This window comes from Talpa occidentalis, unplaced genomic scaffold, assembly GCF_014898055.3.
Source record: "Talpa occidentalis isolate TD23 unplaced genomic scaffold, MPIMG_talOcc4v2.1 talOcc4.11, whole genome shotgun sequence".
Taxonomy (NCBI): Eukaryota; Metazoa; Chordata; class Mammalia; order Eulipotyphla; family Talpidae; genus Talpa; species Talpa occidentalis.
Genome location: NW_023601104.1, coordinates 2,875,900 through 2,892,203, shown reverse-complemented (window position 1 = coordinate 2,892,203; position 16,304 = coordinate 2,875,900). Strand labels below are relative to the sequence as shown.

The 16,304-nt window shown below is 55.3% G+C and overlaps 1 protein-coding gene across 4 annotated transcripts in view; it reads right to left on the bottom strand.

Moving 5' to 3' along the window:
• Positions 1–1,391: 1,391 nt before the first annotated feature.
• Positions 1,392–16,304, bottom strand: part of EDC3 (enhancer of mRNA decapping 3) — a 49,661-nt gene continuing 34,748 nt past the window's right edge. For all 4 annotated transcript variants that reach the window (XM_037502107.2, XM_037502102.2, XM_037502103.2 and 1 more), the window contains 3 exons: positions 8,020–8,173; positions 3,711–3,928; positions 1,392–1,809 (listed from right to left, as the gene is read on the bottom strand). In XM_037502107.2, the coding sequence (XP_037358004.1) occupies positions 1,475–1,809; positions 3,711–3,928; positions 8,020–8,173 (707 nt within the window). In that variant the 3' untranslated portion in view covers positions 1,392–1,474. The remainder of the gene's footprint in view (positions 1,810–3,710; positions 3,929–8,019; positions 8,174–16,304) is intronic.

Sequence of the window (16,304 nt, the reverse complement as noted above, 5' to 3'; positions counted from 1 at the left end):
TCCCGCGACCAGACAGGACTGAGATTTGCGGGAGACCGGGAGGCCAAGGAGGGACCAGCCCTCTCTGACCTGCCTCGTCTGCTGCGGGCTTGGTTCCGTGACAGCGACAGGGCCCCCGAAAGCCGCGGTGCTGGGGCCGACCCTGTTGTCCACGCTCCTGGGGGAGCCCCTCCCACTGGCCCCCGTGGCTAGAGCGGTGGGTGCAGAGCAAGAGGAGGCCTCCAGTCCTGAAAAAGACTCCACAGCCCGCCGAGGGCCCCGCCAGGGCACGGACCCCTGCTCGCTGCTGCGGCCCGCGGAGGCCCTGGACCCAAGCGCCAGACCTGAGCGGCACGCGTGCCCCCGGCCGAGCCCCACCCGCCGGCTCATCCAGAACTAAGTCCATTCTGGCTCCGCTGAGAAGGGGCCGGCCCCCCGCCTGTTCACTGGAGGTGACAAGCGTAAGGGGCTCACCCTGACGTCGTCCTAAGAGCCGCGGTGGAGCCGGCAGGAAGGACACGTCCCTGCGCTGGGGTGGCCGCCGCGGGGGACCGTTTCAGGGGAAAGGCAGGGGGCGGGGAGAGCGGGGGTGTGCGTCTGTGGGCAAGGAGGTGGCGGGAAGGGTGGCCTTGGACAGGAGCACCAGGAGCCTCTTCTGGCGCAGCACCAGGCTCCCCCAGGGGCCTCCCCAGTGCTGAGCATTACAGCTGCGCCCTGAGGGTCGGGCCCCATCTGAAGGTTGAGCCCCCCGCTAGAAAGCGCGCAGGCTTTCGGGGGTGGGGGCAGAGGAGGGGGCACTGCTGGCAAGATGGGCACTGTGGTTCTCCAGTAACACGACCGCAGGCTGCCTGTGCTGCAGACAACGGAAAAAAGGTAAAAACCCCGGTACGGTAAACCCGCCCCGACGCCACCCCCTTCCCTGCCCTCAGAGTGATGACATGGGAAAGGGGGGGCCGTGGAAAAGGGCGGCATAAAACTTGGATCAGCGCGGAAAGCCCCCAACCGGCCCATTCGGGGGGCAGAGGGGAGGCCTCCAGCCCGCAAATGGCGAGCGCAGGCCGGGCCCCGGGGGGACGGCCGCAGAGGCGCCGGCGCGCGCAGAGGAAGGGCCGCCCGGCTGGGGGAAGCGGGGACACGAAGCCACGAGCGAGTCTGAAATGGAGCGAGTCCAGGCTCCCCAGCAGAACCTGCCCTGCCCCGCGCGGCGCTGGCCGGCCCGGCGCCTGTAAACCTGGACACAGTCTGAGAGCTGCCATGTCTGTAAACGGAGCCCCGCCCGGCTGAGCGGGGCCGAAGGTAGAGATGCGAGAACCAGCGCCCGGCACGCCCGGCACCCCCCGCGGGAGAGCCTCCCCAGGCGACGGGCGCCTCTGCCATACGGACTGTCCCCTCACAGAAGAAACACACCCGGAAGAGAAAAGTTTAACAAGGTCCATGAAGCTTCACATCCTTAAGGCGTTCGTTGTCAGTGTCAGGAGCAGCGTGCCCGAGGGCTCTAGGCGGAGTGCAGCGGGATGACGAACTTGCAGCCGAAGGGCGAGTGGTAGTTGATGCCCACCTCCTGGAACACCTGCTGGGGGATGCCAATATCACACAAATAGACGCGGCCCGCGTGCTCTCCTAGCGGCAGAGGCAGGCCCAGAGCCAGTGACCATTTGGCATCGATGCCCTGTTCGACTTCATGCACAGGAGGGTCTATGCTGAGGACGGGTGCCCGGTTCTGGTTGGCCCAGGCCACGGCTGCCTTGTACCAGGGCTGGTCCCGCAGGAAGGCGTTCTCGGGGCAGTCGAGGCAGTTGATCACCAGGTCCACAGGGCTGGTGGGCAGATCTGCGGGTGGAGAGAGTGCCATCTGAACACCCCTGCGGCAGGAGCAGCCCGGTCCGGAAGCAGAGCTCAGGTGGCGCCGAGACACAACTCCCTCCAACACCCTTCTGGAAGCCTGGCTTCTCCAGCCGGGCAACAGCTCGGGTCCCAGAGCATCAAGGCCGCACCGCGCCAGGGGCGAGAAACCAAAGGCACGAGGGGCTGAGGGAAGACTGTCCTCATGGAGATCCCAGGCATCCTGACGGGCAGGCAGAGCGCCTCAGGCCTCGGGCTTTACCTTCTCTGCCTGGCAGGCAGCCCCTGCGCCCCGGACTCCCTGGGCAAGGACACGATGCGCTCTGGGAGGGCGGCCCTCAAGGCAGGCCTGCCCAGGCCCACCAGAAATGGGCGGCCAGGACGTGTGAGCAGGCGGGGGCTGCTCACTCACTCTACTCTGCGGTGGCCCCTGTCCCTGCGTCGTGGGAATGGCAGGACCTTAAGACAAGGAAGGAGCCCATCACTTCCCCTGGCCTCTGCAAAGTCTCCACCTGAGCCGGGCCTCTGAGACAGAACAGACACCTCAACCAGTACGGAAGTCTCGACCAGCCTGAAGGTTAAAGCGAGAACAGCAGCATCAGACCCAACTCAAGGGTGGGCAGACTGGCCTTCTGGAGCAGCTGGAACAGGCAGCCTTTGGGCAGCAGAGGAAGAACTGCAGGGCCTCGTGCTGTAGATCTCAAGAAGGGGAACTCCCACCAGCCCCTTCTCAGCTCCCAGGCCACAGGGACGCGGGTTCTCAGAGACGCGTGGAGAGACGCACGGCTTCCTCACTCGGCACAGGGCTTGCCCTGGAGGCCGCGAGGCTCTTGTTTCCTGCCTGCCCGCAGGAGCCCAGCCTGAGAGGTAAGAGAGTGATCGTGGCCCAAGTCACCATCTGTCCCTGGCAAGGCCCTTCCGGGGGACCATTATTTCCCCTTCCCTCCCATTCCTTCTTAGACACGCGCCGAGCAGACGTCACCTCCACCCACCCCCTGGAAGCGCCGCCGGTGGGGTCAGCGGGGGCCACCTCGGCACTGGCTCCGGGGCTGAGTCTCGATCCTCACGTGAACGTGACGCGGCGCGGCCTGCACACACGCTGGCCACACCCTCCTCTGCACCGCCTCACAGACCCCAGCCTTCCCCTGGCTGTCCTTCCTGCCCCGCCCGCCCCTCCCCGGCTCCCTTAGCGGGGTCCAGCTCCTGCCTCCGAACGGGGTTCCCCTCACGGCTTCTCTGCCGAGTCTCCCTTCCGAGCTGCCGCTGCGACTGTGAGCATCACCTGCGCAGGCAACCCCAGGCTGGGTCCCGTCTCTCACACCCACGCCCTCACCCGCACGCCCCCGGGAGCCTCTACCGTCCCCTCCCACGGCTCCCCACCTCATTCTTCCAACCACCTGGGGGCCGTGCCGAGCTCTTCCTCCCTCTCCTTCCCTGCAGCCACACCCGTGCTGTCTTTAACACTGATCCCGGCCTCTGGCCCCCAGCCCTCTCCGCACAGTCCACTCTCAAGCAGCAGCGCCGGCGGTCACCTGGACTCTTCCGCCTGATGCTCCCCAGACACTCGCTCCCTCTCGCCCGGAGCCAGACCTCAAAGGCCCGCTGTGATCCGCAGGCTCTTCGCGGCGTGACCGTGACCTGGGCGCATCTGCTTGGCCACAGCCCCAGGGGAAGGAACGGTGCCTGCTCTGCAGGTACTTGTGGAACGAAGCAGCGGGTCCCCAGCACCCCGCCTGAGCAGTGGCGAGGGCGGAGGGCAAAGGGATGCTCGCCGGCAAATGGACATCAATGATCTTCCTCCACGCAGTGGTGCCTTCCCACCCGCCACCACAGGGCGGCGCCACCACACCACCAAGGAGGCCTCCGGCCAGCCAGAGACGAGTGCTCACCTTTGAGGCTAGACACCTGCTGGCCTTGGGTCTTGCTGAAGAGAGACAGCTCATTGGTGATGGACTCCAGCATCTTAACAAAGTTGGGCAGGAAAAGGATGACCTGGACGTCATGGTTGGCCAGGTGCCTTCCACAGCTGATACCCTGGGCCCCCTTCACATGGGGCCCACACAACAGGGCCACGGTCGGCCTCTGGTGAACATTTTTGGGATTCAACCTGCAACAGAAGGTGACAAGCACTGTCAGCTGCGGGTTTTGCCAGCCCTTTGTGCCCTTTGACAGGTGAGTGCCTCTAAGGACCTGCTGCCCTCAGGGTCCCAGGTTCCAGAGGGGCAGAATTCAGCGTAGGCCAGGTGTCCAGGGTGGCAGGCCCTGGGGTCTCTTCATGTGCCAGGCCCGCTTACCAGGCAGTTCATCCAGACCCTGCCCCACGGAAGCCGGAGGCCAGAGCGCTGCTTTCTGACCACGGACACGGACGGGCTCCTCACTGTGTTTAGGTCCAAATTCCGCCTGGCAGAGGCTTCCCCCTCCGCAGCCCCGACGTGCCCGCCCGCTGCAGCGAGGCCAGGCTCAGCTCGCAGCCGTACTTGAAAGGCTTTCTTGCTTCTGCTCAGTCTGTGTCTCCTCCCAATTCCCTTTTCAAAGTCTGCCCCAGGTTTCCTGGTGAGACCAGCTCAGGGCCCACCTCCAGCACCACTCGGGCGCATGCCACTTGTTTTTTTTTAAGATTATTTATGCAGACAAGAGCCGGGGTGCAGGCCAGAGGGGTGTGTGTGTTTGGGGGGGTGGTGAGCAGGCTCACCAGAGACAGAGCGGGGAGCAGAACAGGCGGATCGACTGAAGTACACTGCTGGGGGGAGCAGTGGGGAGACAGGAGAGGTCTGCTGCGCCCATGTGGGTTGCTCCCTGGCTGGCCGGGGATCAAACTCGTGCTGCAGAGGCTGCAGACAGTTTCATAGTGCTGTGCTCAACCCCTGTGCCGCCAGGGAGGCTCTCATACTACTTTTTTTCCTTTTCTCAAATCCTAAGAAATAGTAAGCATCAAAAGGATCATTCTAAATTGCCTTCCATCAGCTGCCAGTCCAAGGCCTCTCTACTGAGCTGCCAATAAGCTAGGAAGAAACCAGCAGCACCGATCTCACGGCATGCTGTGTGAGTTAATGGATGTACAGCACGCAGAGCAGGGTCCAACCCAGGAAGTGTTCCCTGTGCCGGTGCTGGTCATAGAAGAGGTAGCCGCTAGGCGCTACCTGGCCTCCCAGGCTGATTTCTCCCATGGACACCACTTTCCGATGCAGTCACGTCCAGCGTCCTCGCCGTCAAAGCTGGGACGCCCGGGGTCTCGGAGATGCCACAAATAAGGAGGTTTGGAGACCTAGCCTCAGAGGCACTTGCAGGCAGTGCGGTAGGCCCCGGGGCAGGAAGGTGGGAGAGATGGGCACCCAGAAACAGCCTGGGTGGAGCGAGATGGCTACCTGGCCCGGGGGAGCACTGATGCTCACTCACCAGCCTCCAAGAGGGAGGGACCACAGGTGCTGTCAAGTCAGAGAGGAAACCCCTACCTGTCTGCATCTCAAATGATCAGCACTTGTGCGTGCAGCCCTCACCAGAACGCCTGGCTCTCCTGTGTCTGCCCCTCCGGGGACTCTTCGTTTCTCGGGGCAGCGCCACCGGAGGCCTCAAACCAGAGCCTGGCGTCCACACACAGGCGCGGGCTGAGCCCAGGTCCGGGAGACAGACCGAGCTGCGGCCACCGCCCGCCAGCGGCTGCTCTTCCACTTCCGGGAGCTGGCTCGCACGTGTTAAAACGCGGGGCCACTGTGAGCCTTTGAGGTCAATTCCGAGACTCGAGTTAAGCGCTGCCGTGAAAGCAGCGAGAAACTGCGTGGTCCTGGACACGCCGCAAACGGAGCCAACGGGTCCCCTTCCCCAGTGCAGAAGCAGCACTGCTGCAGGGACGGGGCACCCGCTGCGAGCTCAGACAGAGAAGACCCACACAGCGCGCCAGCCCCAAGAAGTCAGCCAGAGAGCAAGGTGATGCGGTGAGCACATTCAGATCCTGCCCCCCGAAGCGCTGTTTCTGGTTCAAATGCTCCCAAAAAGAGCTTATCCCAGGAGCTGCCCCGATGGCTGCTCTGGAAGGAGCCGGGACTGTCAGCAGACCCCAGGGCTAGCACGCGGACTCCTCCCGCCAGCCCAGGCGAGGCTGGGCCCCGGAGGGGTAGGGAGGCAGGCTACACTGGCGCAGGGGCCACGATCACTTCAGGCACTCTACAGGGAAATCTCGCATCCAGTTCGGCTCACGCTGCTTCGCCAAGGTTACTTCAGGACCAGGACTTCTGCCACCCCCGATTCCGGCAAGCACCCCCAATACCCCAGCCAAGCTAAGGAGGAGCTTCCATCTCCCAAACAGGAAGGAACTCCACAGGAAACATGCCTTGTTCCAGTTCTGGGGGCGCTGCTCAGGGAAGCTAGGCTGTCCGGGGCCAGCTGAACACAGGTCTCCCTGCTCCTGGGAAGCCTCCTTCCCGCTCAAGACACCCCTCTCCGAAAAGGTGACCAAAATGTCAACCTTTTTATTGAATAATCCACCAGATACTTGTCACCCTAATTTTGCTTGCTCTCTCGGCAGTACCAGTGCTGACCATTCCTTCATTCTTCAAACGCCATTTCTGAACTCTACTCTGTTAGCTTTCCTAACTCCCTGGCTTCCTTTCTCTGCCACATGGAAAGCTGCTCATCCTCTTAACTACGCCCTCAATGCCAGTGCTCCCCAGAAAGCCACGCGGCCCTTTCCTCCACTGGCATGCTCTCCTTAGCAGATTTCCTCTGTGGTTACACCGTTCAGGGCTGAGACTTCCTAATCTCTAGCTTCTGTTCAGACTTTTTTTTTTGAACTTTAGATCCACATGGCAAGTGGTCTGTTTGGATATCTCACAGGCCTCCAAACGCAACAAATCCAACATAAACCATCTCCTGCAAACCTGTTCCTCTTCCTACAGCAAATCTTATCAGTATCCACCCAGGTTCAGTGATGACCAAGCTCCATCACCTCCCACATCCATTCAATTGCTCTGCTTTGTTGATTTCACTTTAAATAACAACAAACCCTCCCTCTATCCACCTCCCTAATCCCTACAATCTCTGGGGTTGGATTTTCTGTTGAGGTCTCACCACCTCCAGTTCTGCTTTCTTTCAATCTATTCAATCAAAGTCATCTCTCTCTCTTTTTTTAAAGACTTATTTTTATTTATGCATATAAGACCTGGGGCACAGGCCAGAAGCACAGGGAGGGAAGGGTGAGAGGACTCCCCAGAGACAGAGTAGGAAGCCAAACAGGCAGATCTACTGAAACACACTGCTGAGGGGAGCCGCGGGCGAGACAGGAGAGGTCTGCTGCGCCATGTGGGTAGCTCCCTGGCCAGGGATCGAACTCATGCCGCAGTGGCTGGTGATAGCTTGACAGTGCTAAGACTTTAACCTTGTGCCATCAGGGAGGCCCTCTTTAAAACACAAGACTAATCAATCACAGCCCTACTAAGATCTCTTCAGAAGCTCCCTACTGCCCAGTGCACCAAAGCCCTACTTGTCAGCCAGGCACACGAAATGACTTAGGGGTCCCCAACACTTCTGTAGTCTCTCAATTCACTCTGCCCTTGCCACACACCAATCCCCATACACCTTCTTTCTCCCCCTTCTTGCTTGTCCCTGTTAATCCTCCATTTCTCAGGACTCAGCTTGGCTCTAGGAAGGGTCACCAGCTTCTCCAGACCGGAGCAGAAGTGTGGCTTCCTAGAGAACTTCTGTTTTCTTCACCACAGCACTGTGCTTCCTGGAGACCCCACCCAGGCTCCCGGAGGTCAGGAACATTACTTTATCTTCTGTGTATTCCCCGTCCCATCACAAGGTCTGGCACATAACGGTATCAGTAAAAGCCCACAAATAAAAATTATAGTGCTGCTTCTGATATTATGCACCCAAGGGGCTAGAGGGAGGGCACCAAACTCCAGCTCCCCCACCTGGTTGTATGGAGCTCAAGGCCAATTTGTATCCCAGCCCCCCTGAGTGAATGATGAATGCCAAGGCTCCGAGAAGGCAGGCCTCCACGAGCAAAGGCACAGAACTTTTCTCTTTCTGGAAGGGCCAAAGGGGCAAACGAAAACCCTGCAGCATCCAGGAAAGTGACGTCAGAGATACCCATATCCAATGAGCGGCAATGGATGACCTCCCGTGTGGGGGGGCATGTGGTGGTGCCCAGGCAGGGCACCATCACCCCACACTCACTCCCTGCGATCCAGAAGCATTTACCTGTTGGGTCCTCCGAGCAGGGTCAGTGCCATCTGACTGGCACACACGCCTGTCATCTCCAGTCTCCGCTCTAGAGTTAACCCGTGCTTCTCAGCCACAGACAACAGCTTTTCATGCAGCTCATAGGAAACACTTGGGACAACCAGGCCGGAATCTGCAGTTCAAGAGAAGGGGAGGAGAGAAAGGGAGAGTGATCACGGGAAGCCAGGTCCACAAATGGGTTTATTCAAGCCCGGATTCTGTGAAAGCCAAGGCTGGCCCTCACCTGGCCCGTTCGCCCCCTCCGGGACTGAGACAAGCCCTGCAGCTCTCCGGAGCTCAAGCACAGGGCGGGGGACCGAGTAAAACAGTTCTGGTCACAGAGCAGAGTGGACTTAAGTTCTCTTGATAGGTTAGCTTTAGAGCATGAAGGCTAAAATCACCGAGATGGATGAGATACAAGCAAGAAAAAAGCATGGAACAGCAATCTATCAATAGCATCAAAAGAAAACAGGCTTTTTTTCTAACTGGGAGAAACTTCATCCCTGGCAGAGGACTTTGCTCGTCCTTCCTGAGAAGTGGGAGGGCCACGAGCTAAGCCTCCTGCCCCTCTGTGCTGTTGACTCTCAAGGCAGGGCGATGACTTCTGGCCCACCTGCTCCGCACCTCCTCTTCCTGCTGCTCCCCGCTTCCCCTGAGCCTTCCTCTTTGCTTATTAACAAACTCAACTAGCACTTTGTCTTCTCAAATGACTTGTCATTTTTCTCCCCTTTGGGGGTGAGTATAACACTCACACCACAGGGCAAGAGTACACAAGCAACCTGTGACTTGCTTCAAGAATCACGAAGCTTTTCCGTGCATAACGCAGCCCTACAAAGGCTCGGGAGAAGCGCAGTCACGTAAAGTACTTGATTTTACCAAACTCAAGTCTGTAGTAATTGCCATCCTTGATGCACCAGTATCAACACCCCAAGTGCCATTTCAGGGCCCTGACAGGAAAGAAACAGCAAAATCAAGAACCGTGATCTGTAATGGGCAGTTCTTGCCCTTGACAACCAACACCGCCCTACGACGGGGGATGGCAACAGAGCAGACGCTGTACCAAAGAGCCCCATCCGGCCCGACTGGGCGAGGGACCTACAATCGTGGATTCCAGTGAGCAAGCCATCCTGGGATTGCATGGAACCAGTTTTTGACTGGCAAGATCAGAGCCCTTCTAGATCCGGCGTCCCCAGCTGTACTGTACTGTAAACTCAGAGGAGGGAAATAAGCCTTTTGCTTCTTCAGGCTCCACCTCCTCAACTTGCATCAACTACATTTATCAAGAGATGAGCTCTCATCAGACACTCAAGCAAATATGATGCAACCCGATGCTATTTCTAGGTCAGGCTTCACTCTAAGGTGGAAGTTCTCGGGAAACTCAATCATCATCCTATTGGTTCAAAGGTCTACATAGAAAAATTTGTTTTCCTCATGAACTGTTTCAAGAGAAATTTCTTGAGGGTCTAACAGGCGTCCACTCCTGCTTTACAGAGACTCTGAAAAGCGCGCACAAAGAGGCTATGGTGGTTTTAACAGGAACCCAAGTACAGACTCAGATCTAGATCCAGGTCTAGATCCCCTCGAAGGAAGCTGAAATAATAATTTAATGTAATGGTGATTAAAAAAAAAATGCCTACACATCAAAATGAACTCTCTTGTTGGTTGCCTGAGCCACTCCATCTGCCCCAGCGTGACTCTGTCCCGGGCAGAGGCAGCCCCGCGCATCGGGAGTGCCGTGTCTCCTCCCGCCCTTTTCTGAAATGTCAGTCACCGATGTCCCAGGTGCCAGCGCTGGAGGCTGCAGCCTGACCTTGCATGTCAACAGATGATTAAAGCAGCCACTTTTATGGCCTGCTCCAGACACGCACATATTATCAGAACTAATTAGAACCATTGATAGCAGTCTGAAAAAACTGAGCAAATTCTCGGAGTCCTAAGCCACTAACAACCCTAAACCTGCCAGACAAGTCACGCACCTGCCTACTTCAAACACTTTCTTTCCTTGCGAAGTCACGCACGGTAGAGCTCCCCTGGAGTCTGTGCATTTTTTCACTTATTTTCTTTTTGGTAAATCTGAAACCGAGCAGGATCGTGAGTCTCGGGCCCGCCACCCCACAAATCAAGCTTGCTTTCTCGGCCTCGTCTTGTGTGTAGATAGCAGTCTCCTCTCCCAAAATGCTCTCCTCAGCTTTTTCTGCCACCTTTCCCCTCATAGTCCCTAAGGCTACAAAGAAAGCAGAACTTATCCTACACCGGCTGGCTAGACGCTGCAGCTGGAAAGTGCCTATCTATTACCATCGCCCCACTGACCTGCACTGAGGGGAGGGGCGATACCGATGAGCTGGTGTAGTTTGTAGTCTAGGCAAAGGCAAGGCCAAGAATCCATTCTGCTCAGCCTGCCAAGTGCAGCATTAGGACTCCACTATACTCTCATCACTTCTCTGGAAGGCATGTGTGAGTTCCACAAAATGTCCCTTTTCAACATTTACACAACATCCGACCAGTCAGACTGGCTTATCAGAAACAGGCAGAGGGAATAAAATAAACTCCAAAGGAAGGGAACTAAGAACATAGCGTGTAAGTTACAAACAATGACATTGTCAAAGTCTGAACAGGGGCCAAGCCTAATTATGTTTGGGTTGGAAGGTGGATCTTTATTGTTCGGGTATCAAGGCAATAAAGTCAGTTGGTAGGGCTTCTCTTAATATTAGTATGTATTTTACAGCTGTTGGCGAAACAAGAAAGGGAGATATAATTATAGCCAGTTCGTGACAAGCAGAGCACGTCTGAGGATCTGATTAACCCTGGGGTATGAAGCAGCACGACTCAAGCACACTCAGTACAGGCCGGGGAGAAGACTCCTCCCCGCACAGCTCCTCGCCAGCACGAGGCTGGGGTCAGGGAAGGTGCCGTGGCCCGACCTGCCTCGTGTCCCGCTCACTTGTGCACTGCCCGTTCTGTGCATATGCTGTGGGCCGCTCCCTGCCTTAGGACACAGATGCGCGCTCTCACACCTCCACCACGCTCCCCGCCCCTCGATGTCCTCTGACACACTGTGTTTCACACCAAACCTTCTCCAGCAGCGTCTGCATGCCCTGTCCTTCACACCCCCAGTCTGTGTGTAACAAGTGTCATTTCAGTTCTAAACTCAGTCCTCACCCGGATACGGCCCTGCAGGTGGAAAAGCTGTGCGTGTCCCCTGTCTGAGGAGCGAGCTCGTCCACGGTATGGGGATTTCTCCAGGACTAGGAATGCTGGTTCTAGTCTGTGAAGTCACACCATTGGGTGGCGGTATCGCACTGGTTCTGTCTCGGGGGTATAAAACCACTGGTGAATTCATATCCTCACACCCACAACGTACAGACAGCTCCTGCAGGGTTGCACAAGCACTACGCGATTTGGTTAGTTACGAGAAGCCGAAATGCTCCCAATGTTCTATCAAGGATGTATTAGGTTCCACAAGTTCCCCCCTGACCTGTCCACCTCAACCCCTTTACCTGGGCCTCACCTCCACCACAGCTCAGGAACCTTGGCGGTCTGCCAGCTCCTAAACATTCTGACCTTGGGGAGTAATCCCCTCACACGCCTTCCCTGTCCTGGCACCCCTCTTCCAGGCTGCCTGCACGCATGTGGCCGGTTCCGCATGCCTCAAGCCGCAGCTTCAAGGCTGCTTATGCTCATCACTGTACTTAGTACAACATGTAAACAACGGCCTGACTCCGCCACCATACGGTCAGTTCCACGAGGGCAGTCCCTGCGCCGTCAGGGCCAGCAGCGCCCGGCGGTGGGTACTGCGGTGATGTGAATGAACGGGAAGAAACCCTGCACAACAGGCTGGGGCATCCCATTCCGCAGCCGGGTAAGCGTCCGCGATCGGCAAAGGCCAGGACCGGTGAAATATTCCTGACTCTCCCCAGTTCCCCTTCCCCCATTTACAGCACACCGCACTTCACTCCTTCGAGGTTACGCCCTGCTGGAACAAACAGAGGACTCAAGAGGTAAAGGACTTCCCACGAAAATTACCTATTCATGACAAAGGGTAAAAGTATGTTTACAAGGAAGAGATGTGCCGGACAACATCTCACCGAGTTAGCACGCCTCACTGGCACCGCGCTGGGACAGACTGCTATCACGCACTCTGGGAGAGAGACAAAGCCCCGGCAAAACCCTAGGGAAAGCCAGCCAATCAAAACTAAGGGGTATTCTTCAAATCAACTAACCGGTCTCTTTACGAATGTCAGCGTCACAAAGCATGACAAAAGTGGGGGCTGTCATGGTTACAGAAAACAAAGAGCTATGACAACTACATACAATGTGCAATGCCTCATTAAAAATGCAGCTAAGGGCCTTCCTGGTGGCGCAGAGGTTAAAGTCTCAGTGCTATCAAGCTATCACCAGCCACTGCAGCATGAGTTCAATCCCCGGCCAGGGAGCTGCACAGGTTACCAACAGGCCTCTCTTGTCTCCCCTCAGCAGTGTATTTCAGTAGATCTGTCTGTTCTATTCCCCACTCTGTCTCTGGTGAATCCTCTCACTCCCCTGCACCTCTGGCCTACATCCCACTTCTTCTATGTATCAACAAATAAAATAAATCTTTAAAAAAAATGCAGCTAATAAAGACATGACTGGGATTAACTAGAAAGCTATATATAAGGGGTGTATATGAGATAGCTTTCCTGTAAATTTTAAATTTTTTTAAAAAAGATTTATTTATTTATGCATACAAGAGCTGGGGTACAGGCCAGAGATGCGGGGGTGGGGGGTGGGGGTGGGGGGGTGAGAGGCTCCACCAGAGACAGAGTGGGGAACAGAACAGGCAGACTGACTGAAATACACTGCTGAGGGGAGCAGTGAACAAGTCAGGAGAGGTCTGCTGCGCCATGTGGGTCACCTCCCTGGCCAGCCAGGGATCGAATTCATGCTGCAGAGGCTGCAGATTGCGTCATAGCGCAGTGCTTAACCCCTTGTGCCACCAGGGAGGCCCCAAATTTTAAATTTCTTAACAGCAATCTCATATGTAGTTGTGTAGAGTAAGGTCCCACTGAACATACACAGAATTTAGAGGTGAAATGTAATTAGTACAACTAAATCTCAAATAGTTCAGATGTGTGTGCTTTAAAGATTTATTTATGCATACAAGAACTGGGTTGAGATGCCAGAGGTGAGAGGATTCACTAGAGACAGAGTGGGGAGCAGAACAGGCAGACTGACTGAAATACACTGCTGAGGGAAGCGGTAGGTAAGACAGGAGAGGCCTGCTGAGCCACATGGGTTAGCGCCTGGTTGGGGACTAAACTCAGGCAGCAGTGGCTGGCCTGAGAGTGCTGAGACTTAACCCCTGAGCTAACAGGGAGGCCCTATTAGTATGTTTATGCAAAGTAAATGCAGCAAAATGTTAATTGGTGAATAGACATGAAGTGTGTGGTTGGGGCCTCCCTGGTGGTGCAAGGGGTTAAGATGCAACCTATGAAGCTGTCCGCAGCCACTGCAGCACAAGTTCAATTCCCCGCCGGCCAGGAAGCAACGCACATGGCACAGCAGACCTCTCCTACCTCACCCGCTGCTCCCCTCAGCAGTGTGTTTCAGTCAGTCTGCCTGTTCTGTTCCCCGCTCTGTCTCTGATGAATCCCCCCACACCTCTGGCCTGTACCCCAGCTCTTTTATGCATAAATAAATCTTTTTAAAAAAGTGTGCGTAGTTGTTCATTATAGTATTCTAGCAACTTCTGAAAGTTCAAACAATTTTTCAATATGAAAAGTTGGGGGGGGGTGGAAAAGAGACAGTTAAATGCCTCCAAATATGATCAACAAATGTTTGCAGAGTAATACTACATCAACCAGTGGTGGGCTGGGAAGTGGCTAGACATAGAGAATATGAAAGCTGATCTTTTCCCCACAGTCTTAGAGTCTAAGCTGGAAAGAAAAAATAAATATATGCAAACATCAGAGAATAAACAACAACTTGAACCTGTGTTATCCTGAACATAAATGCAAAGTATGGGTTTCAAACCAGGAGGCTGTATGAGATTGTCAGAATGGACCCTGCCTTGAAAGACAGGCAGGGCTGTAGTCCCAAGGACGAAAGAGAGGACAGCACTCCAGGCAAGGCAGGGAGGAACCATGAAGAGAGGTCCAGAAGCTGGAAAGGGTGTGACATGTGCAAATGAAACCCCCCTGGTGGGAGTCTAGAGGCTGAGGGAAGATTAGCTTAGAGAATGGGCTTGGTCACACTTCAGAAGACTTTAAAAGTCAAGTTGTCTTACGCAGGGTAAAGCTGACAAAGGAAAACGTGGGATCCGAAAGACCGCGTGGAATTAGTATCAAGGATACAGGGAAGAGACGGACAAGCACAAAAACCAACAGGTCATGACAATGTCAAGGGGCATTTGGAAGGAAGGGAACACTGCGTGAGAAGAAAGGAAATTCACTGTCAGAGATGCTACCGAAGAAATCACTGTGTCCTCCACAAAATTAGACAAAAATGGCCTCCAGCATCCTTTCTACTTGTTAATTTTTATGAGAAGGAAGAAGCAAAGATGGTCCCAAAATTTCATCCAGACACCTGAAGAATGGCGACTGCACGGAAAGAAGCTGGAATGCCCCCTCCGGGGCAGGCAAGGGACTGACTGAGCTTCGGTGTGTTGCACTTAAGGATGGTGGATATACTGAAATCAAACCCTGTCCTCACCCTGGTTAGACAGCGGTGGCTGTGAGATGCCAAGAGGGCACAAACTGGCAAAGCGGTCATGTTCACAGAGAATGACTCAGTTTACAGAATGATCGATTGGCAACTTTATCAAAAACCCAGGTGTGGGGCCTTAATGTGCTAGGCTTCAGCTACCCCAGCCCTAAGGTAGAGCATAAACTCTTAGTTATTTACTTATTCTTACTGAGCGAAGACTGGTTTGCTAAGATTGGTATATGATAGAGAGGTACAGGATCACACCCTTCAGGTACATTGGAGCTTAAACTCTTAAGTTAAAACTCGAGCAACAGGTTGCCACGAGACCCTTTCCATTCAGCAGAAAGAATGCAGGAAGCCGACGCGCTCCTGACTGAGGAGGAGTCTAGTCAAGACACCTGTGTGCTCTCAAGTCTCACGAGCTTCTCAGTGACTACAGCCAAGCCCTTTCGGGCCCAGAACAACTGTCCACCTTATTACCCAGGCCTAGAAACTCTGGAGGATTCAGAGGGACTGACTGCTCCCACCACTCCTGGCACTGGAGGATCTGTGAGAACGTGCGATTCCCTGCTGGTGTCAAGGAGGACTGCCTGCAGAGATATTATTTCAGAAACAGGTCACCTTGGCGCTGCCAAGTCCAGAGCTGCGGCACCTGCTGCAGGAGCACAGGCATATGACTGCAGGTGTTCTGGAGCACAACACCTAGAATTACCCCTCAATGTGCCCTGTGGTTCTCTTAAGAGTCACAGTGCAGAAAAGGTGCTTCACTGGGAATGACACCCTTGGAGCACCTAGTCTAACCCGTAAACACAGGATGGGGAGAGGGTGGGGTTGCGGGCTGATGAAAGCAGGAACCGTGTGGGCTGGTCTAAGGTAATGAGATCATGCACAGTCCCACTGCAGCAGACACTTGATTGTCTGAATGAGAAACTTCCTCTTCCAGAGCACAGCACCTGCCTAGGGAAGCCTCGGGGTAAAATTCCTCAATGGCCACTTCTAAACTCAAAGATTTATTTCTTCCTGAATTCCTTTTGATCACATACACAAAACCAAAGCAGATTTCCAGGCTATCTGCTCTTTAGAAGATAAAAACGCTGCTGGTCTTGAAAGCAATTGAACACTTCTTTTTTTCTTTTTTGCAGTTTTATCTCTGGGCTGTGCAGCGGCATCAGGCTGAGTGACTCAGATGGCCAGCTGTGTGCTCTTCCCACAGCGCCTCTGTGGTTCTTGGAGGCGACATGGTGAGCGATCTCCGCACAGTAAGATCCCTGCTCAGCAGCAGCACTTCGAGCTCCCTGACGCAGTGTGCCAGGAGCTGTGGAAGCCTCTGGGCAGCATGTGCTTTGTTTACTTGTTGCTCCCGGAACCCATGTCGGGCATCAAAATCTGGTCCTTGAACCTTCTGAACACTCTGGGTTTCAGCCAGTTATACTTAGTTTTGACATATCGGCCTGACTGGTATAGGATGAGCTTGCTGGCCCTCTTTTTGATGATCTCAGAAGTCCTGAGGAGTCTGGGGGCAGCCATGACACCGAATGGGAGACAGCTGCTACCTGTAGGGCAGCAGCGAGGAAGAGAGGAGA